Source organism: Ctenopharyngodon idella, chromosome 15 (genome assembly GCF_019924925.1).
Source record: "Ctenopharyngodon idella isolate HZGC_01 chromosome 15, HZGC01, whole genome shotgun sequence".
Classification (NCBI taxonomy): Eukaryota; Metazoa; Chordata; class Actinopteri; order Cypriniformes; family Xenocyprididae; genus Ctenopharyngodon; species Ctenopharyngodon idella.
In genome coordinates, this window is record NC_067234.1 from 10,305,302 (window position 1) to 10,333,055 (window position 27,754).

General features: G+C 36.3%; 1 protein-coding gene across 5 annotated transcripts; it reads right to left on the reverse strand.

The window, feature by feature from the left end:
* Positions 1-426: 426 nt before the first annotated feature.
* Positions 427-27,754, reverse strand: rffl (ring finger and FYVE-like domain containing E3 ubiquitin protein ligase). Of its 5 annotated transcripts, none has more exons than XM_051862159.1 (8): positions 27,511-27,740; positions 26,876-26,941; positions 16,871-17,056; positions 11,829-12,212; positions 10,914-10,979; positions 7,033-7,243; positions 6,824-6,847; positions 427-4,399 (listed from the first exon to the last, which is right to left on the reverse strand). In XM_051862159.1, the coding sequence occupies exons 3-8, from the start codon at positions 17,045-17,047 to the stop codon at positions 4,218-4,220; spliced, it is 1,044 nt and encodes a 347-aa protein (XP_051718119.1). In that variant the 5' UTR covers positions 17,048-17,056; positions 26,876-26,941; positions 27,511-27,740; the 3' UTR covers positions 427-4,217. The 5 variants fall into 5 exon arrangements, with proteins under 5 accessions (XP_051718119.1, XP_051718118.1, XP_051718116.1 ...); XM_051862158.1 differs by having other exon boundaries at positions 16,871-17,059; XM_051862156.1 differs by lacking the exon at positions 26,876-26,941 and having other exon boundaries at positions 16,871-17,059; positions 27,511-27,754.

A 27,754-nucleotide genomic window follows, 5' to 3' on the forward strand; every position in this document is an offset into this window, starting at 1 on the left:
GCTTTAATATTTGTATTGTGTGGTAACCGTTTTATAAAAGCAATAAGCCCTGTGAAGCCGTGGTTTACCGTGAATTTATAACAGGTAAGGGGGTTTTAGGAACTCTGCTCCAAATAGCAATGTCATGCTTCTACATGAAATGTTTACTTGCTTTATTACGTCTGAACCCTCAGGAGGGACGGACAATCGTCTAAGGAAAGAGCTAACAATAACCTGTAACTCAATAACAATACTCCACCCTCGTGAGAATACTTTGTTCTCTGCAAATCCTATACGCTTACCTGGTGATAACAAGCACGACCTCAGTAGCGTGTCTGCGCACAGACCGGTTCAACCAGTTCAGCTGGGCTCGTTCTCGTGGCTGTTTTGCTTGACAATATCAATTAATGTTACAGTACTTGAAAAACAAAACCACCAGACAAAACGTGTTGGAAATAGATTTTAATACAAAAAATTCGTCAACGACCAAACACACAAAATCTACTGGTGGCTTAGTACGTTTTTAAAATATATTTTATCAGTTCTTATTAAGAAATTATCTGCTTCACACCATTATCATTCAAACAACACATCTGAATTGAAAATGAAAGCGTTCCCTCTTTATATTTACAGATCATACTCATGACAACATTACTGATCCAAACCTAAACCTTAAAATGACTATTCTCTAATAACTTCACAGTGATAGGAAATCAAGTTTTAAGTAATCCAAAGTATGATTTTTCTTATTAGCTAGTCTTGCACTTGAGATTTGAATGCAGATGCTTTCACTAGAGCCACATTTTATTTATTATTACTTTATATATTTATACATTTTTTCTCTTTGGGACAGTGATTCCTGTCGAAGGAAACCTCTTAAGGCAACCCTGGAAATAAAACATAACAGTTGCCAAGCCTTACATTCAGAAAAATCAAATTTGCATCCAGATGTGCCTTTCTATTTAAAGGAATAGTTCTCTAAGAAAAGTAAAGTGGTGTTATTTATTTACCCTAATGCTGTTCCAACCCTGTATTATTATTATTTTTTTTTTCTTCAGCTGAAACACAAAAGGAGATGTTTGGAAGAATGTTCAATCTGCCTGTTTCCATACAATTAAAGTGGAGGGTGATTTATACTGCCAAGCTCCACAAAAGAACAAAAACACCATACATTTATTATAAGAGTCCATATGACTTGATATAAGTCTTCTGAAACCATATGATTTTCCCCTCTGGTAGCTCTCAAATCCCATTTGCAGTCATATACATCAAAACGTCCAATGGTATTGGTCACAAAATATGCAACAAACAGCCACATTGAAACTTGTGATTGGACACAAAGTGTGCACTAAATACATTTGATGAAGATGTCAGACCTGGCGCGAGACATCTAACGGCACCCTTTCTGTAATTTAAATGTTAGTGTGAATAAAATTTGTGACCTCCAAAAGAGAAGTATGGCCCCTTGTGTTTTTTTGTGGACACTACAGGCGATTTATAACGATAAAGATATATTTAAAATGATTTTTAGAAGTATAAAAGAATAGCACTGTCCACACCACAGCTATAACGATAAAGAGAAACGATATCGTTTGGATCACTTTCAGAATTACTTTTTTTCCAGCTGTTGAACGATAAAACACTTACAGCCAATTCAAAATGGCGCATTCAAAATGGCAGACGACACTGCGGAAAAGTTAATCGGCGAGGTCTAGAAAAATCCACCAATGTTTGACAAGTCAACCACCCTTTTCAAGGATACTTTAAAGAAAATGGATATATGGAAAACAATCGATCACACTCTCAGAATAAATGGTGAGAAGTATTAACGATGAGATCATTATGCCAGGCTAGCAATCAGTGTAATAAAATGACCTCAGATATCCAGCGTTAGTTTTGACAACACTGTCTTTCTTCCTTTGAAGTTGCAGTGAAAAAGACTAGGTGTTGTTTTTATTCCACTATATTGACTTCATCATCTAAATTCACTGTTAGATTAGATCGATTACACTAGCTATTCACTTGAAACATAGCATGCTGAGGACATCTGCTGGTGTAAATGCAACAAGAACAGCAAAAACATGTACACACTTTGAAACTGCAGCGCGTGAGCTTAGAATAAACAGAGTTATCGTTCGTTGGTGTGGATGCAAATATAGTTATCGTTCTTGGTGTGAATGGGCCTTAATAGTATATAAAACAGAAAATAAGGGGTTGGAATGACATTAGGGTGAATAAATGACAAATTTCTGAGTGAATTCTGAAGAAGCTGAAGCAGTTAGTGTCAATGAACACTAGCATTCCTTTACATCGTTGTATGCTCATCACACGGCTTCCCAAGAATAGCACTAGTCGATGGTAATTGAATGTGAAACGGGAAGGGAGGTGCTGCGGCATATTAGCAGGCCTTTACTTGTCCTGTGACCTGTAAGGCACCATAGAAGCCCGCAGCAGGAATGTTGAGACATGTTCACCTGATATTTCCTCCGCTGATGGCTGTCGAAGGCTAAAGTGCTGCTAATCAAATTCCTGCAAGAGATCTACCTCAAACAACACCTTCAGACTGCTCATTGATGGCACTGTGAGAGTCCCGAATGCTAAATCGAGCACTGCGTTGTAACAAGCGCTGCTGTTTGAGGCAGTTTGACTCTTCCTCTGCCTAAACTAAGTTCAGATGGGATATTTGTTCCATAATCAAAACCATCCATCAGGAAGGGGTTGGTTCAGAATCAAACCTTCAGTGTAAGGGGTCTGAAAGGAAGGAAATCCTCTTTCACACCAAAACCAAAGAGGAAAAAATTAAATATTTTGCATAAAGAACATGAAACGGTGTGTATGGAAGCTTGTTTCCACCACTAACTAAAAAATAAAAAAGATAATTGCAACTTTTTATGTCACAATTCTGACTTTTTTTCCCACATCACAATTGCAAGTTTATATCTCGCAATTCTGACGTTATAACTTGCAATTCTGAGAAAAAAGTCAGTCTTTTCTTCCTCAGAATTGCAAGATATAAACACAATTACGAGAAATAGGCAGAAGATATAATTCTGACTTTATTTCTCATAATTGTAAGTTTATATCTCACAATTCTGACTTTATTTCTCGTAATTGTGAGTTTATATCTCGCAATTCTGACGTAACTCGCAATTCTGACTTTATTTCTTGCAATTCTGAGAAAAGAAGTCAGAATTGTGAGATAAAAAGGCGCAATTACCTTTTTTTATGTTTTATTTAGTGATGGACACAAGCTTCCATAGGTATGTGCCCAAGTTTAGAGCAGGTGCATGACCAAACTAACATCCAAGAAGGACTTTAAAAAGCACAACACACTCCCACAATGCTCTATTTTAATAGTAGACAAACAGTGCTTCGACTACCTGATGAAGACTGCACAGGTTAAAGCTGTTTGTCTACTATTATAATAGAGCACTGTGGCAGTGTGCTGTCCTTTTGTTCCCTTTTTTAAGAAAATGAAGGCAATTAAGATTTTTCTGCATTAAAACTTGACAGTTTGATTTTGATGTGGGCAGTTTTCATGAGATTCATCGAGGCAAAGTCAGAATGAGAATCAGTTTCAACAAACAATGACTCTTTTTCTAGGTTCCACACCCATGTCTGTCTCACACATAGCTGTCAGCAATTTAAACTATTTTCCGTCGCTCATGTGAGATGAATCGACAGATCTCACAAGTCTTGTGTGACAAGTCTAATTCCTGTTAGTACATTTTTACAGTGTCAGCCTGGATGTTGGTGGCAGATTAAACCTGAGATCCAATATGTGGGTTCTAAAAGAAAAGATTAATTAAAAAGAAGAAGTACAAAAGCAACAGGTGTGTGAAAAGCAGCAGGGCAGTGACATACGAGGCACTTTCAGAAGACGCTCTCTCTGTGTTCACGATCATATGATCCTCTCAGAGTTTATTAATAGGAGCAGTTGCAGAAATGGGCATTTATGCTGCACTGATTTGTGTCATCTGCACATGTGAAACACAAACATGTGACAGGATTCCACAATCAAAAATAAAGCTTCCTCTTCAAAACATCCAGAAGGCACACTTTGAAAAAACTGAAACTGAAACCAGTACAGTTATGCTTAGAGATCTTATTCGCTATCATTTAAAGTGCCTCAAGACAACAGTTCAAGAATTAAAGGCCACCTGACGGTCTTATTCAATATCCGTTGTTTGAGGAAGGACTGGGGGACGCTGGTTGTCCCGGTGCTTTGTGAAAGTCATTCAGGATCTGAACACGTGCACTGCCCGCACCACATACTGTCGGCAGATGGGACATTCGCTCATGCGCTTGCCGCACTTTGTGCATGTGACCATGTGCCCGCACTCCAAAAGAACACAGTCGATGGGCGAGTCCATGCAGATCTTACACAGGTTCTCTTCCACGGCCATCCCAGATCCAGTGTCTGCATGAAAAAAAGGAAACAAGAAATCATGCAACGTGTAACAATAATCAGTATGAAGAGATATTAAAGATGCAAATGGCTCAGTGACGTGACATTTTTGTCAAGACATTAAAAATGCAATTCATACTAGGGATCGGTGTTGGTGGTAACACATTATAAGTATGTACAAGTTATGTAATCAGATTACTTTTTTAAAGTAGCTAGTAAAGTAATGAACTACTTTTCCGTTTACAGCAAAATATTACTTTTTTCAAATCAGCAACGCATGTATTGACTGACAGCTCTCCTATCCACATGTAAAGAGAAATCGTGAGTAAGTGCAGAGGCGTTGTGTGTGTGAACATGATGTGTATTGTAGTTCTAGGCTAAATGTGAGCATTTACTTATCTCACTTGCACAAAAACAGATTCAGTATTTCTCAAAATGAATAAAAAAAGTGAAATTCAAACTCAGAATATTACACAAACCTGCATTAATTAAATATGTTAAATTACACAAATATACTTTATGTATTTAATCTCACTTTATGAACCAATGTCTTTGCTGCTGACCTTTGATGATTGCTATTAGTTTACTTTTTTTTTGCACATTTATGTTTTGCGTTATACTTTTACAAAGGCTACATTCACATTACTGTGATGTTAATGTTACATTTTAAAAATAACATTATTTTGAAAAGTGTATATTTGGAGAGGAAAACAAAATCATTTAAATTTTACTTCAGACCTTTCATGTATTCGTTTTTTTTGTTGTTGTTGTTTTTTTCTCTGTGTGACGAAAGAGAAATGTCCACTCAGAAGACGAGCAAGGTGTACGAGTAAGGTATTTTGACTGAACTTACACAAAACTTTTCTTCTTTTTTTTTCCCCCTCTGTCAAACTGGCTTATAACTTAGCTTGTTATATTACAGGTTAAGAGGGGCAATACCGTTATGAAATTTTATACTGGTTTAAAAGAGACATTATGAATGAAACTTATTTAACAAACACAGATCCAATATTACTATCCTTAAGTAATCTATAATTGCTGGTAAACATCAAGCTTTTCTTGTGATTTTGCCTTGTGTCATGTACAGACACTTTTCATACACGAGAAGTGCGTTCAAACACATGCAAGCGGTGGTAATGAATAACAGTAGGCCATTTCAGATGGATCGCTTATATACTACTGATTATTTTTTGACTCTTCTGGGGGTTTGTTAGGCTAGTCAGTCACAAAATCCTTTTAAACATTAATGAAATCAGTTATGGTGCACTAGTTCATTCACTGATTTGATTTTAATTTTATTTTTAATTTAGATTTTTTTGGGGGGGTGGGTTACTCAGTCAAAATGTCAATGTGGAACAACTGTCCTGCTTTCACAATCAAGGAAAAAAAGAAACTTTGAAGAACGTTTATATGCTCAATGACATTTACCATTCACAAAATGTGATAAGTAAATTAGATAATATTCTTCACAAATCAACTTTGTTTAACATAGTTTTACTGTAAATTGAGAAAATATCAATGTTTTCATATGGCAACGCTGTACCACAGTGGACTAGCAGTATGTATTTCCCCATTGGGATTTTTTATAGAGTAGCATCAACAATATGATTGCAGTTATTTATTTATTTGAAGTGTTTATTGTAGTATAGTTGTATTTATGTATAAATAAAATTGTCAAACCAAAATTTATTCAGACACCCTGAACATTTCATTCATTAATACAGTTTATTCACTATAGTTTAAAAAAATGGTAATAAAATATGACAAGATCTTAAAGTGTGTCAGAAAAAAATAATCTTAATTATGTCAGATAACACTTAAGCAAAACATGGTCAGGTCAAAGTGTCTGAATTTTTGGTTCTAAATTTATCATCAATTTTACTGGTAGTCCACTGTATGAATAATTTTTGGGTATAATATGTCACTAGTTTACTTTAGTTTGCTATCCTCACTTACATAAATGAACTATAGTGTCCCACTAGTAAAAATATATCAAAAATGTCTGAATGATTTTTGGTTTGACTATTTCTTCTTTTCAGAAAATGGATACAGCAATATTTTACAGAAAAAACAATAGGAAAAGTGCAGCTCTTTCATGTGATGAGAGTGAGGATGAGTTAGCCAAATTATAGGGAATGACAGGGATTAAATGATAGGGATCTACTTGTTTTTGGTTTGCAAGTATATAAATCTGTCAATTTCTAAAAGAAATGTGCATTTAAATAGAATAGAAAAGAAAATCATAATCTTATAGAAAAAAAAATACTTTTTTAACCATTTTCCATTGTGGTACTGAAACAATTTCATGTAATAAAAACTTCTTTGAAAAAATATTTCATGGTTAGAACATAATGCATACCATGGAGGGTTAAATGGACACTTAAAATATTAACAAAAACTATTCATAACTTTTGAAGTCATAAGAAATGAACCCACCTGTGCCTTCTATGGCGATGGACACTGTAAAAAATGAAATACAGCCCACGTTAATGTAATCAACAGAAATAATACATTCAACTTTTACATTTACTTCAGAAAATTAGGTCATGTTTGCCCAGTGTACCAACTAAAATACCACTAAGGAGAAAAAAAAATATGAGCCCTCATCCTCTTGTTTATCCATCAAATCACATCAAATTCTTTACCCATGTTCTGCAGGTCTTTCTGGTCGTGGTAGAGACGCGTGACTCTCTCCATCAGTTCCCATTTCTCACAGCAGCCCTTGTAGTCCACAAAGTTCCTGGCCAGAATCTCCTTCAACTGCCGGACACTCAAAGCCTCAATATCATCCACCGATCTGAGGTCTGAGAGGGACGCCCGTCGCCCAGGAGCCAACACTTCTTCAGAGTCTGAAGACTGATAGAGCAAGAGACAGAGTGAGTGAGAGTATGCAAACAACTGTTCTTCTTGGGCTGCTTACATAAATGATCTCTTGGCAAACCAAATTCATGCAAACCTCATTCCACTGAGAGTCAAAGACAACTTTAGAGAAAGAGAACCTGCCAAATCAAGGGCAAATGCTAGAAAATGAAAGTGTGTCAGAAAACGTTTTACTTTCACTTTACTGATTTGGAAACGTTTAACGGGTTGTCACATATAGCCCCAACCACAACACAATCTAGAGATGTGCAAAATAGCTGCGGTCTAGGATCAGGTTAGCCAGAAAAGCTTGGCCCACATAAACAGGAACAGACACAACACAAACAGAACATGTGTCATGCCAAGAGAGATGATAAAAACACACAAAAGGACTACTGATTACTGCAAGACAGTGTGAGGGCAGTTTGTTTGACTTACATCCTGTTATTATGCAAACACTATATGCTAATGCTGGGGTAGAGATAACATGCTGAGTGCTTCATTAACGTCTACGGTTTAAAGGTCTTATGTAGATGACTTCTAATCTTTAGCCTTTTTATTATGCTAAGGAGTGGTACCATGTGTCAATGTTGGCCTTGCACCACATGGTAAACATTGCACTTATTTTGCTAAATATAGCACAGAAGGGCAAATGACCATCCATGTTTGACCAACAGACAGACTATATGTATAAAGAGACTATATGTAAAGGAAAAAGGGGAGCCACATGCACAACAATTACAATGGAAAAGTCAAAACATAGTATTGCAGTATTGACAGACTTTTTTCTTTTAAAGACAGAGTAATAGGGATTGCACAGAATAATCGACTTTAACGCTCTGTCATGATGCTTTGAGCATGACGTCAACTAGTCGCTGATCATGGCCTACAAAGGGCGCAGCAGAATAAGAAGTCTTTGAAGTTCACATTTACGCTCCATATCCTACAGTTAATGACAGATAAATGCATTCTCCAAGAGCTCTCCACAAGATATGTTTGATTATACCATCTGGATGCTCAATATTGATCGGGTGAATGCATGTTTAAAGAGCTTATTGTACAGGTTATTTAATCGCTGTTTTAAACTGCACTGCACACGATCACATCATGTGCAGATGGATCGAGCACATACAGAATCATTATTGTCAACACGTTTTTTTTATTTTTTAAAATTGAACTGATTTAAACTTGAGCGCCGCGTTTCATGCGCGAGATGCTACAAAAGACACAAGATGCGAGCGCAACGGTCATATACACGTCCGTCTAGCGCTTACTTACATAGAAAAATAATGGACGTGTGAACGGTCCCATATTTGTTCATTAATGACGTCGTCATTGACTAGTCGATGTCGACTCGACATTAATCACATAAATGTCGACTTTAAAAAAAAATCTGAAGTTGTTCAACCCCTACAGAGTAAAGGCCAGCAATCTTCAGAAAACTCCTTACTGTGGGTGCTTGAGAACACTTCGGCAGTGCAGCGGGTTTGTCATTTGAGTCACTATATAAAAAATATCCATAGAAGTGTCACAAGTATCTGATTTCCTAGATTGTTTGTGAATATAAAATGTCAATACAATGTAAAGTATTTGCTTTGGCTCTTATTTTCAATGATTTTGTTCCGTTATGCTTGTTGTCGTCTGTTGCCGTTGTCTCAGCAGGATGTGGCAGGTTGGTCTGTGTTGTATTTGTCCCGCCCCTCGTCCACTGTGATTGGACGACTGGGTAAAAAGTGACAGTGATGAGCACTGTGTTTTAACTAAAGTTGAACATCCTTCAACTCTCAGCGACTGGTAAAAAACGCAGAGTGCTCAGCATGAAATAGACACTCGTCAAATAGGCACCTCATCACGCTACTGCTGTTTTAAAAAACAGTGGTAAAAAACACTTTGGTGGACGCACGGCCTAATAGTTTGTTCGGTAAACTACTGTATAATAAAAGAGGGAAAAAAAAAGAACCAATTGTATGTTTTGTTTTTCCCCCTGCTGTACCGTTAACATACCGAACTATGACTTCAAAACCAAGGTTCATACCGAACCATCTTTTTTGTGTATAGTTACAGCCCTAGCAAGTAAGAGATTCATTATGCATTGTAACAAAGTCCCTTTAAGACAAGTCATTTCACTCGGTGGCCATCTTTGAAACGCCTCTCGGGCATTCAAATGTAGCTCCCATCTCTTTGAATGGGGAAACAAATTCTCCAAAGCTGTTTGCCAAGCTTTTGATTAAATTTAATATTTGAAATCACCAATGAAATCTAACAACAACTTGCCTCATAAATTTTGTTTCTAAACGCTCGAATCATGACAAGAAACTGTATTTTTCAGGATGGATCAAGCTAATGTGCATGCGCAATCGTAAATGCGCGTCTCATTTCGGAGGCGCGCGTCTGAATGTTTCTATAGGAACCAGAGCTTCTAATGGCCACTGCAGTGACGCAATGACTTTACCAATCTGCGATTGGCTTTTATTTAGAAGGCGGGACTTATTCCACCATATTGCGCGTTGCACTTTCTCTCATTTAAAACAATACGAGTGAAGCGTCTTGTGTTATTCTATAGTCTTTGATTGTAAACATCTTCACTGATTATAATGAGAGTTTACTATACAAATTTCCCTTAAAAAGGTAAAAAAAAACAAAAAACAAAAAACACTGTAAATCAATTAGAGAGGACAGATAGAGTTAATTTCTGACCCTGATGTGCATCAGGGTTCGTTTGACATCAAGAGTTCAGTTTGTCTGAATGATGTGAACAAACCAAGTAATCAAACCAAGTGTGAAAGCACCATAAGTAACCAACGCAAGGACACCTAATGATGTGAAAATGAAACTTGAATTTCAATCTTTTAGACCATACACACATCTTTATATCTCACACACACTGGCACGCAAATACAATACAAATAGAAAAAAAAGTGAAGGCACATCCTTTATTAAACTGCAATTAATATTAATATTAATTGTTTTTAATTTTTTTTTTTTTTTGGTTGGTTGTATTATTTTTCATGTCCATTTTCCACTTTCTCTCTGGTCTTTAGTTACACAGTCCATTTTTGGCTACTGCACCTTTAAGAAACACCCCTTTCACATGTGAAAGGAACAACAGTACTCATGCCAGCATGAGGGTCTGTTTCTGTGTCTGATGTAGTTCCTTAAGTTCAGATTGGAATGACCAGGAAAAGAATTGTTTTTTTGAGTCAGATCTTTCAAATGAATTGATCGATCTGGTTCACAAAACTGGTCTGAATGCTTTGTTCATGGAAATGGACTAATCCGGATCTTGCGTTCAACAGGTCACAACATGAGGGTGAGTAAAAGACAGAATCTTCATTTATGCATGAACTATCCCTTTAAGATGGATTGGCGTGAAAAGAGTAGACTTGAAAATAGACTTTCAAAGTAGCAGTGATTCATCCCAGCCTGTAGCCAAGCACAAGGACACGTTTTCCCACGCACAAGGCACCCACATGGAAGAAGACATTCTTTAAACGGACTCTACTGAGGACGGCATAAATCATGAAGAGGCCAAACGTTTTCATTGCAAAAGAATGACAGAAAGATTCCCAGGCATTCCCAGGTCACTGATCTATCCTCTGCCCCATTTAACGGCCCAGACGGCGCAGCAGGAAGAAGAAGAGGAGAGGTAAGGAGTTTCAGGAGGTACCTGCATCTCCTGCTCCACCTGCAGCTCATCGTCCATCTCGCTTTCAGCTGTCGCCTCAGCCAAGCTCTAAGGGTCAAAGGTCGCAGCCAACACAGTTTAACACAGCTGTGCTCTCTAACTCGCTTTAAGTTACAACAAATATTTCACACACTCCTTAGTGTGCATAAGACACGGTCCATGTCTAAACTGAGTCACTTCATTCCAAAGCTGTGCTTTACAGCGCTGTGTGAACCACACCAAGAAGTGAAGCACATGCCAGGGACTGTGAGCAGAGATTAATTTTAAATTTTTTCCAGTGGTAAAATAATTTCTCCTAACCCAGTCACAAAGTTTGTGCTCAAGGCTGAATTTAATTGCTCAAAAATTGTAAAATATTGTTACATTTTAAATATATTTTAAAATGTAATGTATTTCTGTGATCAAAGCTGAATTTTCAGCATCATTACTCCAGTCTTCAGTGTCACATGATCCTTCAGAAATCATTCTAATATGCTGATTTGATGCTCAAGAAACATTTTTTTTTTTTATCATTATTTATGTTGAAAACCATTTTGCTGTTTAATATTTTTGTAGAAACTGTGATACACTACCAATCCCCAAAAAAAAAAAAAAAAAAAAAAAATATATATATATATATATATATATATATATATTAATTTTATTCATCAAGGACACATTAAATTTATCAGTAGTGACAGTAAAGACATTTAAAATGTTGATCAAAAGATTTATTATTTCAAATAAATGCTGTTCTTTTGATCTTTCTATTAATCAAATCATGAATCATGAAAAAAATGTATCACAGTTTCCACAAAAACTTGAATATTGATAATAATAAGAACCAATTATTAATAACTGAGCATCAAATCACTTGATTTTATATATATTATATATTTATTTAGTTTTTTTTTTTACCTGTCCATCTTCTGTTGTTTGAATTGGAGGTCCCAGTTCCGTTGTGCCGTTGTTCCCCGACGGGCTTGCTGTAATGACTGGAGTGTTAGGGGCTTCCTGCGGGTCTAAGCGTGTGGTTACTGGGGGTGGAATGTGCGTGTCAGATGTAGGTGTCTGTTGGCCAAGAACCAGCTCGACCAGCTCCTCCTTCTCACGGCACATCTGTGTGGGGACCCCGTGCAGGTGGAGGTACTCCCTCAGATCCTTCACCTTGAGTCTCATCAGCTCGGCTCGCTCGAACAAGATGCCACGGAAACGCTGGCAAGTGTGGCACAGCCATGGCTGGAGGTCCTGCTGAGTGGAACACCGGCTGCAGTAGTTTTTCTTGCAGTCCATGCACATGTGCTGCAATGATAAATGGGAGTGTGCATTTTAAAGCCAGGTTAAGACTAGAATGTAACACCATTAAGAACACTAAATTTTGCAGTTGGCAAAGGCATTAAAGAGTGTAAGAACTGGGTCAAAAGCTACACTCTAAGCACATCTACTGTTTTGTGTCATTACATCTGATAAACACTGAGCTGTACTGGATAATACCAAAGCAGTCTGGGAAGTTTCTTCAGGAAATATAAACACGTGACTAACATAACTGGACCGTAGTGTTCTGGAAGTCACAATGCCATTCAGTCAGAGCTGTAGATCAATGCACACGCAAGAGCTGTTGGCTCATGTCCCGATGTCATTCCTCTCCTCTCGCTCCTACTTTCCTGTCTACAATCAACATTATATAATAACAATAAAATAAGTCAGTCTGCAAAACCTCAAAACTGACCCCCATTTACTTTGTTAGTGCACATTAGTAGTCTTACAGTGAACAATTAATCTGCAAACAAGTCTGTCTAGTCAAAATCTAAAAACTTTTTTAAGGCCAAATTTAAGGCTTTTATGGAGGAAGCATTATGAATGAAGCTTAACTGATAACAACAGTTACTGTATCAGCATCAAAACGGCATTTTCTGTTTGAATTTAGTGATTTTGTGGACAAAATTTGAAGGACTGACACTTTGTTTCTTATCGAAAGTAACAAAATGCAGAGCTTATTGCGATTATTGGTGGTTAGGCTATGTTGCAATGTAATGCTTCGGTACACACATGCACCGTACCGAAAGCCCTGTACCAAAACGGTTCGGTACGAATACGTGTACCGTTACATTCCGACATTTTAATGATGCGAAAGATGTGCACACACCGCTCAAGCTGAAGAGGCGAATATGAAAGGCTGAGCCATTAGTCCACTTTCAAATAAAAATTTCCTGATAATTTACTCACCCCTATGTCATCCAAGATGTCCATGTCCTTCTTTCTTCAGTCGAAAAGAAATTAAGGTTTTTGATGAAAACATTACAGGTTTTTTCTAATTATAGTGGACTTCAATTGGCCCCAAAACGGTTTAAGGTCATAATTTCAGTTTCAGTGCAGCTTCAAAGGGATTTAAACGATACCAGACAAGGAATAAGGGTCTTATCTAGCGAAACGATTGGTCATTTTCTTAAAAAAAATGAAAATGTATATGCTAGATAAACACAAATGATCGCCTCGTAAGTGCTTCCACCAGACCGCGATTTCGTATTCTTCAAAAAGCTTACGCTGTATGTCCTACACCTTCCCTATTAAACTTACGTAAAAAAAAATGGAACTGGCGCCACGTTTGTTCCGTAAGGTGATCATTTGTGTCTAGAAAGCATATACATTTTCATTTTTTTTAAAGAAAATTACCGATCGTTTCGCTAGATAAGACCTTTATTTCTCGTCTGGTATCGTTTAAAGCCCTTTGAGGCTGCACCAAAACTGAAATTTTGACCTTCAACCATTTGGGGCCACTTGAAGTCCACTATAAGGAAAATAATCCTGGAATGTTTTCATCAAAAACCTTTATTTCTTTTCAACTGAAGAAAGAAGGACATGGACATCTTGGATGACATGGGGGTGAGTAAATTATCAGGAAGTTTTTATTTGAAAGTGTACTAATCCTTTAAGCCATATCTTGATTCCTGTTTTTTAATTTTTAATTTTTTTTAATTAAAAACCTCTTGAAATGATAATTAAGACTTTTTTTTCCCCTCTACCATTAGCGATATTTAAGACTTTTCAAGGACCCACAGGGACCCTGTCTTACCTGTACAATAGGGATGTGTGAAATTACGATTTGATGCGATCCGATTTCGATTCAACACAATGCGATACGATGCAATGAAAAAAAATATGATGCTATGCAATTCAATATGTAGGGCTCTATGAAATACTCAGTTTTTTTTTTTTTTTTTTTTAACCAAATTCTTTTTTCTGTTTTAATTTTTCTGGATTCCATTTTAATGGTTTAATCAAAAACATGTCTAATTAATTGAATTAATAAAAAGCAACTTTATTAATTCTTTTACAATAATAGGGCACTATGTTATCATATTATTTTAATTCATTATCATAATCAAATTGTTTCAACGTTTACTGCATTGACTTGACATTGACTTTTTGACTGTAGCCACTAATAAATTGAAAGTCACTCACATTGAAAGAAAATAGCTTAACATTTCTAAACAAGGTGGATACTGAAGTATGTCTAAGCTTTTGGTTTCACACAGACTTTAATGCCATGACACGAGTTGGCATAGTTTTTGCCGTTTGCTCCACACCGTTAGCACTGGTTGGACCTCTGTCAGCAGTTTGAGCATTGAGTATTCAGTCGATTGAGCATATTTAATCAGCAGCAAAACCCATCGGTAAGAGATATCACTCTGATTGGCTGTTCAGCTTAGTAAACCAGTGGATGACAAAAAAAAAATGGAAGACGAAAACAAGCAAAAAACAAAGTCAAGAGGACACATGAAAGGGCTCTTCTCTGTTGCAATTTATCAGACATATTCGAAGAAGATACATTACGAATTCATACGTGGTGAGTGAAATTGGTGTAAAAAAGTTAAGCAAGCACTGCTATGTTTATGGTTTGATTTATGAATACACACTACTGCCTACTGCTACTTGGCCGTTGACTGTAGTCTTTGTGGTGTGTTCAAGCACAACTTTTTGACCCAGACACCGGTGACGCGATGAAAGCCACTAGTTCTTTGATGTCGGTTCAGTGTGTCATGGCCTTTATATAGGCCATGTTTTTAGCACATCTGTGGCTGGTTCATGCTTCTACATAAGCAATACTTCAATGGAATTTCAGATTAATTCATAAGAAACTGTTTTTAAATCACCAAATTACTGGAGAAGCACTACACTACCCACAAATCTAAAATTAAACCCTACAATTAGAGAAGTCTCCATTACTGTGGAAATAGGAACCATTGTAATTTCCACAGTGGCAAGCTTTTGCAGGCTAGTGGAGGTGAGTTAGGTAATGTTACCCAACATTGGTTAATATGGGATGTTGAAAATACATCAACAACATTCTCAATGTGTCATGGGATGAGTCCTTCATTCATTTACTGATTTTCAAATACTTTTTGTCTTAAAATCAATTGTTGTAAAATGAATTAACCATGGTGCTAGTTGGTTTGGTTCAAGGCTTGAAAACATTTTTTTGAAATATGTATTGACAAAGATTAAGCTTCAGCTGAAAATACTGGGCGTTCACTATTGAGGTCTATTTGGAGAACAATACTGGATGTCCTATTAAGTGTATAAAACAGCTTGCTTTTTAACATCAAAAACTTCCAATTCAAAAATCAAAAAACAGCATTCCAAATCAGGAATCCTGATCCCAATGTTACTCTCTCTTGATACTCTTATGTAAGTTGAGTGTGCAGGAATTCCAGGAACGTGATGTGACAATAGCAGCACTACTGTAAGGAATTGGTACAATGGCCATGACATCGATATGCTCCATTGTACTGTCATTCGAGCCACAGTTTACAAAGTGCATTCCGGACAACTCTCCTCGTGAGGCGAGTTGCCGCTTTTCCACTGTCTGCCAGTGTGAGCTGGGGCTAACAACTTGCCGGACGGGGTCAATAGCCTCGGGCCTCAAGCACAGAGGAGTGCACATCAGTCATGCGGAATCAAACTGGTATTTACCATTTCACAAAAAATAAAACATACCTATTCAGATGCACCTGTTTCCAAGTCTAAAGGCTCACACATTTAGAAAATATATGACAAATACAATCATATACGATTTGTCTACGTTCTTCAAGCAGTCTCTGGTATTATCCATAAACATGTGTTTTTGTTATTGAAATGGTTAGCACAAGTAGCCTTTAGCATCACATATAAATATATTTCTAACTCATACGTTGATCAGAATCCCCATTGGACTGCAAAGTTGGAAGTTATTTCAAACACTCACTGGTGTCTGAAAGTGAGTTTTGAGCTGAAAATTGTATAAATGTCTTAACCCTTTCACACACAAGTTTAAATTCTAGCTAGCCCCCCAGAGTGGGTTTTTAAGGCGAACATTATTTTTAGAACATACTACCTTATTATTTCCAATGGCGACACGTCACACATTTTTCCATGCTTGTCACGTGACACACCGCAGCTACAATAAGGGGCCGTTCACACAGAACGCGTTAATCCATTGCACTGCACTACTTTTCCATTATTTTTCTATGTAAACACATGCTAGACAGACATGTTTGACTGTTGCGCTGGCGTCTTGGGTCTTTTGTAGTGTTTCGCGCATGACACAGCATTATAAAAATGTGGCACTCAAGTTAAATAACTTCAACTTTTAAAAGACGAGTCGAGACCTTGCAGTTTTTCCCCATTCCAATGCTTGCGTTTCAAAGCAAAAACGCGCTCTGTGTGAACCAGCCTTAACATTGTATGATAGATGTATCTCTTATTTCTTTTTTCTTTTTTTATTCAAAATATTCACAAACTCGCTAACCGTGCCATCAAATATGTACCCGTAAGAACCCGTACAAGAACTCCAAACTTAAAGCAAACTGCCATTTGCCAGTGCTTTACCAAATAATTTTTTACCACTGTTAAAGCTAAACATGACAAGATGGAACTGTATGTCAGTTGTGTGAAAAAAATCAGTCACGTCATTTAATTACCTTCCTGGCGAGGCTGTCAAAGCGACCTCCGCAGGCCTTGCACGTGTGTTCTGGAGCAGGGGGAGATGGGTAACTGCTGAAGCCAGAGTTTGTGAAGGCCTGATGTTGTGTGCTACTTCTGGTTTCCTCCACAGTGGAATCATCCAGACAGAGCCAGCCGCAGCAGCTGGCCCACATGCTCCACACCTACTGCAAGAGAAAGAGAGACGCTTAAATTACAAGTCATCACACCATAAATTGAATCTGCTCAGTCTTCAAATAGAATCAAACCACCTTAGTCCTAAAAGAAAAAGGATGTACTTTTTCAAAAAGTAGACTGGTCTTCTCGAATCAATACCCTTGGAAGTGAATTAGCAGCATGGAAAAGTTCTTCCAGCGTCAGTCAGGGTGGCTGATAAGCTCTCAGCTGGAGTCATTTGGCTGAAGAAGTAGGACTTCCATAATTTATTCAAAGGCTGTGTGCAGTCTAAACCACAGGAGCTGTGCAATACTCCTACTAGGATGACACTGTATCCCTCTCTCTCTCACACACACACACTCCCTATCTCACTCAAAGCCAAATAAAGGCTGTCTGATCCAGTATCACTACCATGGTTATGCCTCACACGGTTTGGGCACACCGTGTGCTGAATCAACTGATAAGATTAATCACTCAGAATAATAAAAAAAGGACTTGGGTAACTCCCTGCCAACACCATTGTTCAAGACATATTACCACGATAACCCTCAATAATTTTACTTCAGTAAGATATGCTGGTATAAGATTTTAGTTTTGACTAAAAGTCACATGCAAAAAAGTATTGAAATTAAAAACCTGTATGACACTACAAAGTAGTTACTGTCAACATTAAAACAAAGTGACACCACTTACTTTCCTGGTCTTATTGTGCAAGATTAATCAAAGGATATTCTTCCAAAAATAAATCTTTCATGAAAACTATAAATTGCTTGATCATGGAAATTACTGGATATTTTGCAACATTTTTTTAAACTGCTATTCTTTATTCATGCCTCAAATGGAAGTATAAAAGGTCACATTTTAAGATGTCGTACCAAATTATAAAATTCAAAAATGGGTCTCAAAAACAAGATCTCACGACTTTGTATTCCATTCAACTGTACTCAGTCTTTAAGGAACCAAAAATGGTCCAAATCCCAGAGTCAAAGTCACTGGGCCTCAATTACCAATCTAACGTAGACCCGAGTGCAGAAATCATCTTACGACAGGGTTCATGTGTAGGGTTGGGTATCGAGAGCCAGTTCCATTTTAGAACCGGTTCTAAATTTCTAAGAACCGTGTATTCGATACGATGCGCGCATTTCGATTCTGTTTATCGATTCCTGACTTTTTTTTTCAGTCATTCTCGCACAGTGAACAGCAGTGAGCATTTTACAGTTGTATCTATCTGCTAGGACCTGCGACAAGGACCTTATCTCATCACACACATACGCAGTTCATTACAATCGGCACTGACTTTTGCTTCAACACGGCATTAATCTGAAGGAATGCACCGTGTTTGGGGCCATTCACATGTCATGTCTAAAATCGCGTGGAAAGCGTGGCCACGCCACTTTCTCCTCCTTTCCAAAGCGCTTTCGCTCTTGCGGCGTCTGTCGTTGCTATGCAAACATGAACTGCGCTCTGCAAGATGACGAGGAAGTATCAGCAAAGGATTAATTGATTTCTAGCCCTTGCATTAGCTTTACTAGATATATTTATGGAGATGAGAAATAAAACCCGGCTGAGCTTTTGATGTTGTTACGGAAAGGCCGAAGCTGATCGGTTGGTTCTAGTCACATGACCTGCGCTTGAGGCATTCTGAAAAGCATATAGGCACGCCTGGAAACATTTGAAATAACGAACATTTGAAATAAAGCGCCTACATTTGAAATAATGAACTGTGAACTCTAATCTAGCCACGAGTCCTAAAGCACCAGATACAGCTTAGCAATAGCAGCGTCTCACACTCAGGTACAAAAACAGTTACAGCCTACTGGTTATAGCCTAAATGTGGCAAGAATAAAAGGTAAAAACATTATTCTTGAAGTATTTGCTCTTTTTTTTCTCTTCATAAAAAAAATATTGGAATCAGAATCGATAATCGATAAGAACCGGATTCGATAAGCAGAACCGGAATCGTTAAAATTAAAACAATACCCAACCCTATTCATGTGTGATTTATGAAATATTCGTATGCTGCCAATCCCATCATACGAATAATCAAACGTTTATAACGGTGGAGGCTCAAAACAATAGTCATTTAAATATCACGCCCCAAAAAATTCATGGTTTAGAGAAGCCTTGCCCCTAGAGTTTACGACACGGAGAAACATAACCTGGCCAAGAAGGGAAAGTAATGTCATGAAAGATAAATTGATCTTACTCCAAAAACACCCGTTAATCTCACAATTGCAAACAAGTACATTAATTTACATGTAAATACCGGTAAATATTTACAAACATTATAAACACTATAGCCTAGGCTTTTTTCCCCCTCACTCTACAACAAATCCTTTAAATTGAAATGAAAAATAAGTAGCTATAAATTATATATTTAACTATAAAATAAAGTGCAAATTAGCTACAACATACAAATGTCAAGACTAAATTTATTTAAAGTGAAACTAAAATGGCAATGGGCAAGAATCCAAATAGGTTTCCATATTTGCCATGTAACATTTGGTTGCTAAACTAGCCTATATTATGTATATATAAGGCTTTATACTGCTCCAATTTCCACGTAAACAGCATCCTTCAAATGCGCAAAAATGTGTTTGGTCAGGCGCTGGGCACTCTGATTTACAGCAGACCATTTAAACTGAGCAGTGTAACTTTTATGTTTGGTTGACTGCATTTTAGTTTGATGATGAATGGCTGAAATGTCAAGTTAGCAATGCTGGAACTGATATGTTGTGCATCAACGCGTGAGGCGCCTGCGCGACCAGTTTAATAAAATAAAGATACAAATTAACAAAAGAAAAAAATGTTTTTTGTGACACACTAAAGCATTAGTGTGTGTCACAAAAACTTTTTTTCTTTTGTTAATCTGTTAATTATTTAAGTGAAATATATTTTCATTTCTTTGGTTAATTTTATTCAGCTTTTCTCGGCTCACAGAAGCACTGCAGGTGCGTCATGTAACTATGTGTGAATCCTCATGTTCTCTTGTTTATGCTGCTATTCGTGCATGTAAAGCTAAACCTCCTGGGAAAAACAAACATTTGTGGTATTTTTAATTGGTCACAGACACCCATCTATTCTAATTTAATTTAATTTTAATTTGACATTCTAGCTGTTTAATGGTTAATGATCGATTAATGAGCTTAGGTTGTCGGACTCGGTCAAGAAAATAATCTAAATGACCAAAATGCACTGATTACAATTGTCCAGCAGATTTACTATGCTGCACGCAAATTCACGCCAACTCAAAAACTTGCGTACACGAGCTGAGACCTGACCTGAGATTTGATCGTAGCCACCGCTCACGTCCATATTGATGTCCACTGTTCACAAGTCAGTCACCATGGATATAATCTAACCATTCTTTGTCCTTGTTGAATGTTTCAATTATGAAAGTAAAATGGGTTGTGTATGCCATTTCATCTTTATGTGGGTTGACAGTTGTAAAGACAACTTGTTTTACTGAAGTCTTTGGTTTACAAAGAGCACTGAATTAAATATCTACAGACAAACGTCACACTGCAAAAGTCACAAAAGTCAAGAATCATGAAGTGACAAAAGAAAGCCAACTGAGATGTCAAATAACAAGGAAGTCAAGTACTGGCCGTTCTCCCCTGTGGTGCTCTGTTCATGGCCTACAGTGGTAACCTGTGCGATTACACACAGGCACTGTCATGGTGACTGACCAAGATTCTCCTGGCACTGAAAGAAAAAGCAATTAAGGTTCTGCCTCAAAAAGCAACAAAGACCAAAGAAAGAGACTAACTAACAGTAGGATCCTGTTACTTTGGCAAAACCTTGAAAAGCAATTCTGATCAGTCTGACTATGGTGACAGAATCTCCACACTGATGACAGGAAAACTCTTCGGTCAAGTGGCGTAATAAACCAAGTTAAAATAACAACATTTTGCTTAACCTCAAATACATGCTCGTGAGACTTCCTTGTTACTGGAAACAAAATCACGCGGGTCTACAAGACATGATATGAGGGTTTTATGATTTAATTGTCACAACAGCAAATTGGCTTCATGCATGTTGGTTAGACCACAATGACTTTACAGATTTTAGTTAGGCAGACAAAGGTTTTTGTAATAATAATTAGGAATGAACCGAGAGAAAAAATTCTGGCCGAAACCGAATTCAGAATGTACTCGGCTGAAATCTCAAAATAAATAATAAATTGATAATCAATTAATTAATCAAACTTATTTAATAATCAACACTCAAATAGTTGTACAAACATTTAAATTGCACATAATGCAGTTTTATATCAACTTTTTAATAACAGAATTGTTTTTACTCCAGTTTGTTGGTGAAATATAAACATTTAAATGACATGAAACTGTAATAACTTGTTTTCATGACAGATTTACTCGAACAATCAGTAGTCAACATTTGAAGTGGATCAAAAAAAGTTCATAAAAGTTGTCATAAGAAAAAGCCTTTAGGACAACTTTGATGAAAGGTTTTGATCCACTTCAAATAGAATACCACTACATTAAATAGCGAAGACATCACTAACAGGTTAAGTAAAAATTAGTGCTGTCAAAATTAGCACTGTCAAAATTAGCGCGTTAACGCATGCGATTATTTTTTTTTCAGTTTAATGCGTTAAAAAATGTTTAACCAGGGCTCCAGACTGCGCCTAAAACGGTCGCATTTGCAACTAAAAATATTAATTTGCGAGTGATATTTTTGCTGAGGTCGCCACTGGCGACCATACAAATTCACACGTTATGACTGTAAAATGTATTTGTTATTTTCGTGTTCTGTGCCCAGTAGCGTATCACATCATTTGTTGTGTTGACATAATTAAATGAGATGCTGCATGTGAAAGTTTCACTGAGTTAGAGCGCCAAAATATGAACGGGTAGGGAAAATATCAAACACCAAACCGATGCCAAAGATGAAAGCCGACTGTGTTGTCGCCTGCGTCGGTGCAAAAAAAGCTGCATTTGAACACACCGTTCTGCTCCTTCATAAAGAAGACAACTGCCTATTTCTTCATATAAATTTGTCTATATTTGTCATTCAAATGGGAAAACCGGCTCTACAGACTGCGGATACACACACAATGCAGCGCATGCTTACCGTTTTGAATATCAATCATGCTGATCACTTTCATTATTCCACTCCGCTCATGCTCATCAGATAAATTTAAGGTCATTAAAAGTCTTCAGTACCTTAAATGGTATAACAAGAGTATAAACTAACATTTTAAGGCATCTTATATTTTATGGATGGAAAAACAAATCTCGGTACTCCCTAATGCGATTATTAACTTTAATTATATTAAATAAATGTGCATGTTGCGCGTTCTTTAGGCTCTCGCAACAGTGCTTCAGAGCAGCTCGCAATCAATGATTAGTGCACATTTGTCAACCGATTGCTTATGAACTAATGCGGATCAATTATGACAAAGTTTACTTTACATTATTTATTTTGTAATGCGTTGTAAAACGGTTGTAACAACGTCATTTTTTTATCTTCCTCATCTGAACTTGAATGAGCAGCAAAGGTAACCACAGACATTTCAAAATAAGTGTCCCGCTGTATTTCAGCCTGTTCATTAATCAAAGTCAAGTAGTATGTATATCAGTTTCCCCTGTTTGTTATTTGGTTACACAAACCAAATTATATATATTAATATATTTATTTCCATATATTTATATTTATTTTCATTTGATTCAAAGTAAACCGTTATAGTTTCAGGAAGGAAAGACTAAGAACATTATTTGACACATATTATTCAATATAAAGATTTTACTAGCATCAGGGTTATTATAGTTAACTAAAACCATTAAAACAATTTTTTTTCTTTGCTTGAAAAATGTTAATACTGAAATAAAAATGTATACAAACTAAACAGACAAAGCAAAAAGAAAAAAAAAATTAAAACTTAAATGAAAGCAGAAAATATAAAAATCTAATCGGATTTAAAATATTAACAAAAACTATAATAGTATTAAATGAAAATAGTGACATTCATTTCCCAGAAAAGTCACAAGATGCTGAAAATGCTGAAACTATACAGGGGAGATGACTAAAAGTAGCCTAATTGCTTTAAAAAATTTAGTTTTTGATTTAAGTAATTTAAGTCCTCATAGGAGCGGTCTTAAATTAGTTTAATAACATCTTAAATGAACTTAAAGAGTTGTGAGAAAATGAGATGCGCGTCAGATTCGTGTCATGTACGGCAGCGGCAGCTCGAAGTGACAGCAGCCTAATAAACCAGTTGCTGTGATGTCTGTCATTAATGTTCATCAAAGAACAAAGGGAACAGAGAAAATTGTAGCTTTAATAAAGATTAATCTATATTCTATAATTTACGCAGTGAAGACTGTAAAGTGTTTATTATTCAATTTCTGTATTATATTTCCTACCTGTTAGACAGGTAAACATGACATTTATTATAATGGGTTTATGTGAAGATTGTTTTAAGTTCACTAAAAAAGTTAATGAATGTTGAAACTGACAGCTTTTAGTTATACTGTAATGTTGAATGTCTATAATTAATGTTTAAATAAATAAATTTCATAGAGACATCAGTAGCATTGTTAGTGTCAGTGAAACTGGCATTCATTCATAAAAAGACGCCATTAAACAAATATTTATAATATACTGTCTTTAAGTTGTTTCTACATTAATGTGGAGAGTAACTGTGAAATTATTATTCTCTAGAGTTATTTTTTCTAGTTGACAGTCAAATTTTGGTCATTGAATCCTGAGGTAGACTAAATGTTATGTGATGTGACACTGTTTACAAGCTGTTTTATTGACAGATACATGCGATTACATGAAACATGATACATTTTCATTAAGTAACATTCTTTCTGATGTTAATTCATGTTTATTTTGTGACATAACTAGTAAAGTGGAAGAGAAGATCAGTTCATGTGCGCTCCCTAGCTGCTGCTCGAATGGTATTTGCTGTTTGAGTTTTTTTTAATAAAACTGAAATAATTTGAAAGCTGAGATTGTTTCATATCAAAAGAAACAAAGCAAAAAGTTTATTGCAATTAAAATATTAAAATAGATTAGTCTATATTGTCAAACCACAATAAAACCATATCTACACATGCAATAATTAATTCTAAAACACAGGCTATGAGTTTAAATACCTTATGCATTTCTTCCACTTTTAAAAAGGAAACCAAAACTTACATCCATGTTGAAAAAGAAAAAAATCCCCAAAATCAAACAAACAAACAATTCACATTACTTGGTGTCAGCAAACATGGCAGCATGTGCAAAGTTCAAAACAACAAATGCTCTCACAGTCCCCACTGACCAGCTGACTGGACATTGTTGCTGCTGGGCTGTCATAAAATACCCCAGCCCCCCTTCAACCCCTCAGCCTGTAGTGTCAGTACACCCAAACGCTCCCTAGTAACAGACAAACAATAGCTGCACTGTGGCGAGACAACACACACACTGAGACACATCGCTCAGAGGCAGGAGGATACTTGTAATGCCTGGAGTTACTGGTGACGGGTCATATGGTTTGAGGGAATTGTGGTCAGAGTGGAATTATAAATGACCCATTAGGGTTGACCAGCACAGGGAAAGAATTTGAAGTATGGAAAGGAGATGAATATTCTGAACAGTTTTAAAGGTAAAATTATTGGTGCATGTCTACAAACTGGTGTATAGAATCTGAGTGGGAATTGTGTTAATGCATCATTTTTGTTTGCCTTTAAATTGAAAGCTTAAAGGGTTAGTTCACCCAAAAATGAAAATAATATAATTTATTACTCACTCTCATGTTGTTTGACCTTCATTCATCTTCGGAACACAAATTAAGATTCTTGAATGTAAGAGCTTTCTGTCCCTCCATAGACAGCTACACAACTACCACTCTGACACTTCAAAAAGTTCATAAAGAGATCGTAAAACTAATCCATATGAATTGCGCAGTTTAGTCAAAATTTTCTGAAGAGACTCGATCACTTTATATGAGAAGATTAAATTTAGGCTTTTATAAACATTCATCAACTTACACATCATGACATGTGAGAACCAGTGTGGTTCATTCTCGTGTGTTACACACACAAGAGGTTTGTTCTCGCGCGTCATTCAGGTTCGGTTGGGCTTCTGTTTATGTTCGCTGATCAATGTTTATATGCGAAATGAATAAAAGCCTAAACTAAATCTGTTCATCATATAAAGCAATCGAGTCTTTTCGGAAAAGTTGGACTAAATTTGGATTAGTTTTACGAACTCTTTATGAGTTGCATACACTGTAATCCCTAATGTTTAAAATACTTAATTGGTTTGAGTAGGACAAACTTAAATTGAACAAATTAGTTCAGTTAAATTAACTGTTATGAGTATTAGGACTTTCTTTTTCTTTTGAGTTCACAACACTGACATATTTAAAGTAAAGTGAACTGTTTTATTGTTTTGAGTTGTATGAACTCATTTCTTTTAATTTAGACTAACTTAAGTTTAACTGAAACTAGACTGGGATTTCTATTCCCCAGCATGCTTTGCCCATGGCACTCGAAAGGGAGAGTAAATGCTAAAATTAAGTGTTATATCATGTTTTTTTTTTGAGTAAGATTAATGTTAAGTGGGAGATTTAGTAGTGATTAATGTTTTGTTATGCTAATTTAGAAGAGTTTCTGTTAATGTAAGTTTTTAAAGAGTTACCATCATGGTGACAAGTGGTGTATGCTGCTTGGTTTGAGAGCAGGTAAGTTACATGTTTTAAGTTGCTGTACACATTCAGTAGGTGCTATACCATGCTATTGTTAACATGTTAGCAAAATTTGCAAGTTGGCATTTTCTGAATTTTCTTATTAGGGTTTACAGTGAAGTAAATAACTCATTTGATTTGCAAGAACTGAAATAAGAAAATTAACCACATCTTTTATGTTTAGTTAGCTAAATCGGTGCTTTGGGTTAGGAGCAATTAACATGCATGAGTACTACAAACTCAAAACTTGGTAGTTCGGCTTACTTAAAATTGGAAACATAATAACTCAAAAACTTTTATGTAACTGATCACCTCAATTTTTTTGAGTTAGCCCAACTTATTCAGGTTTACAGTGTAGCTGTCTATGGAGGGACAAAAATCTCTCAGGTTTCATTAAAAATATTTTCATTTTTGATCTGAAGATGAACAGAAGTCTTACAGGTTTGGAACAGCGTTGTCAAAAATATTGATATTTTGATCGATACTAAAATATCTGAAACGACTCTAATACTCCTTTCTGCAGTGAGATACACGGATAGTAACGGAATCGGCCATGAAAAATCACATGTATATGTACACAACACATCTTCTCTCACTATTTTCAAAAAGATTTGTAAATCCATCAAGATAAAAGTATTTTTACAAATATCATAAATTATTAATTCATAAAAGCCATTATGTTTTTGAGGAGTCAAGCCATTTTGCAACTTGAACTAAACTTGCCTTGTCATAAAAACATCAAATTATCTGATATTTTAAAAGTTATTGCGTCATGAGTGGCTGCAGGGGTCTTCTCTATAATGACATTTCCAATTTTATTTATTTCATTTTTTGGTTTGCATGTTGGATGCACCACACTCAAATATTAATAAGCAGAGCAGCAGTAATGTTCAAATATTGTTTTATAATAAATTTCATTCGTTTTATGAGGCTTGTATTCTTCATTATGATTTCATGATCTTTTACTTTATGCTCTTGGAAAAATATCTGAATGAATTTAATTCATCAATTAAAAGAATTGCCTTTTAAATGAAAAAGTGCATTCATGTAATTGCATGCATGGATAGCACTTTTAATGTCCTTTGAGGATAATGCTGCGTCAGTTAAGTTTAATTACTGTTCGTACCTTGAAAATGAGTCAGTGACTTGTAAACTGTGACGTTCAGGGATATATAATCCAAGCCATTGACATCTATAAAGAGAAAATGAACACATTTATGACGACCATTTACGGGAATTGCTGGGACTCCTCCTTTTACGCAAGGAGCAAAGTGTTGAACGTGAGGATCTGGATTACACCTTCCACTCGGTCTGCAAATTAACCTCGCAACTCAATGACTTGGCAACCTCAAACATCCGTGTGTCAGATCACTCTAAAGCTTCCTCTTTAAAACAGGAAAACTTTTGTTCACCAGGACCAAATCGTGCAGCAGAAAAGTATATGATAAAGTATGTATGATAAGGATTATAATCCCTTAAAGTGTAGTATCAGGATTGTAGCTCACACTATAGTCACTATAACAAACTTTCATTAGTATATAGTATGAGAACTCAGTCACACTTTAATAACATGCGACACGTTTACAAGCGGTCACGAGCGCAGAAAACAAGACTAAAGTATCGAAAAGTACAATGAAGGTGATATTAAAGCGTTTAAACCATTCACGAGATATATTAGGGGAGTAAAAGTAAAAGAGAACAGCGTTTCTTTCATACCTACTCTCTTTATTCAGTCGAGAGGACGTTATAAACTTAACTTACCTCAAATGTAACGAAGGCGCTCGAAAACCGCAGCCGCAGATGTTGAAAACTCTGAACTGATCAATAATCCTTACTAAACAAATTAAGACATTGGGAAAAGACTTTCAGCTTTTCATTTTTTATGGCTGATTTTGGTGGAGCTCACGTTTCGAATATCGAGAAGTTTGTCGTTAGTGACGCTCCTGTGTGAGGTAGAGTCGTTTACTGTACGCGAGCACGTCTTCTTTCAAAACACGAGAACGCG

Coding starts and splice junctions, on each gene's coding strand:
- rffl (XM_051862156.1), bottom strand. CDS start 17,047: ATGTGGGCCAGCTGCTGCGGCTGGCTCTGTCTGGATGATTCCACTGTG. Junction 12,213..16,870: donor TTGACAGCCTCGCCAGGAAG/GTAATTAAATGA, acceptor TTATCATTGCAG/CACATGTGCATGGACTGCAA. Junction 4,400..6,823: donor CATCGCCATAGAAGGCACAG/GTGGGTTCATTT, acceptor TTTTTCATGCAG/ACACTGGATCTGGGATGGCC.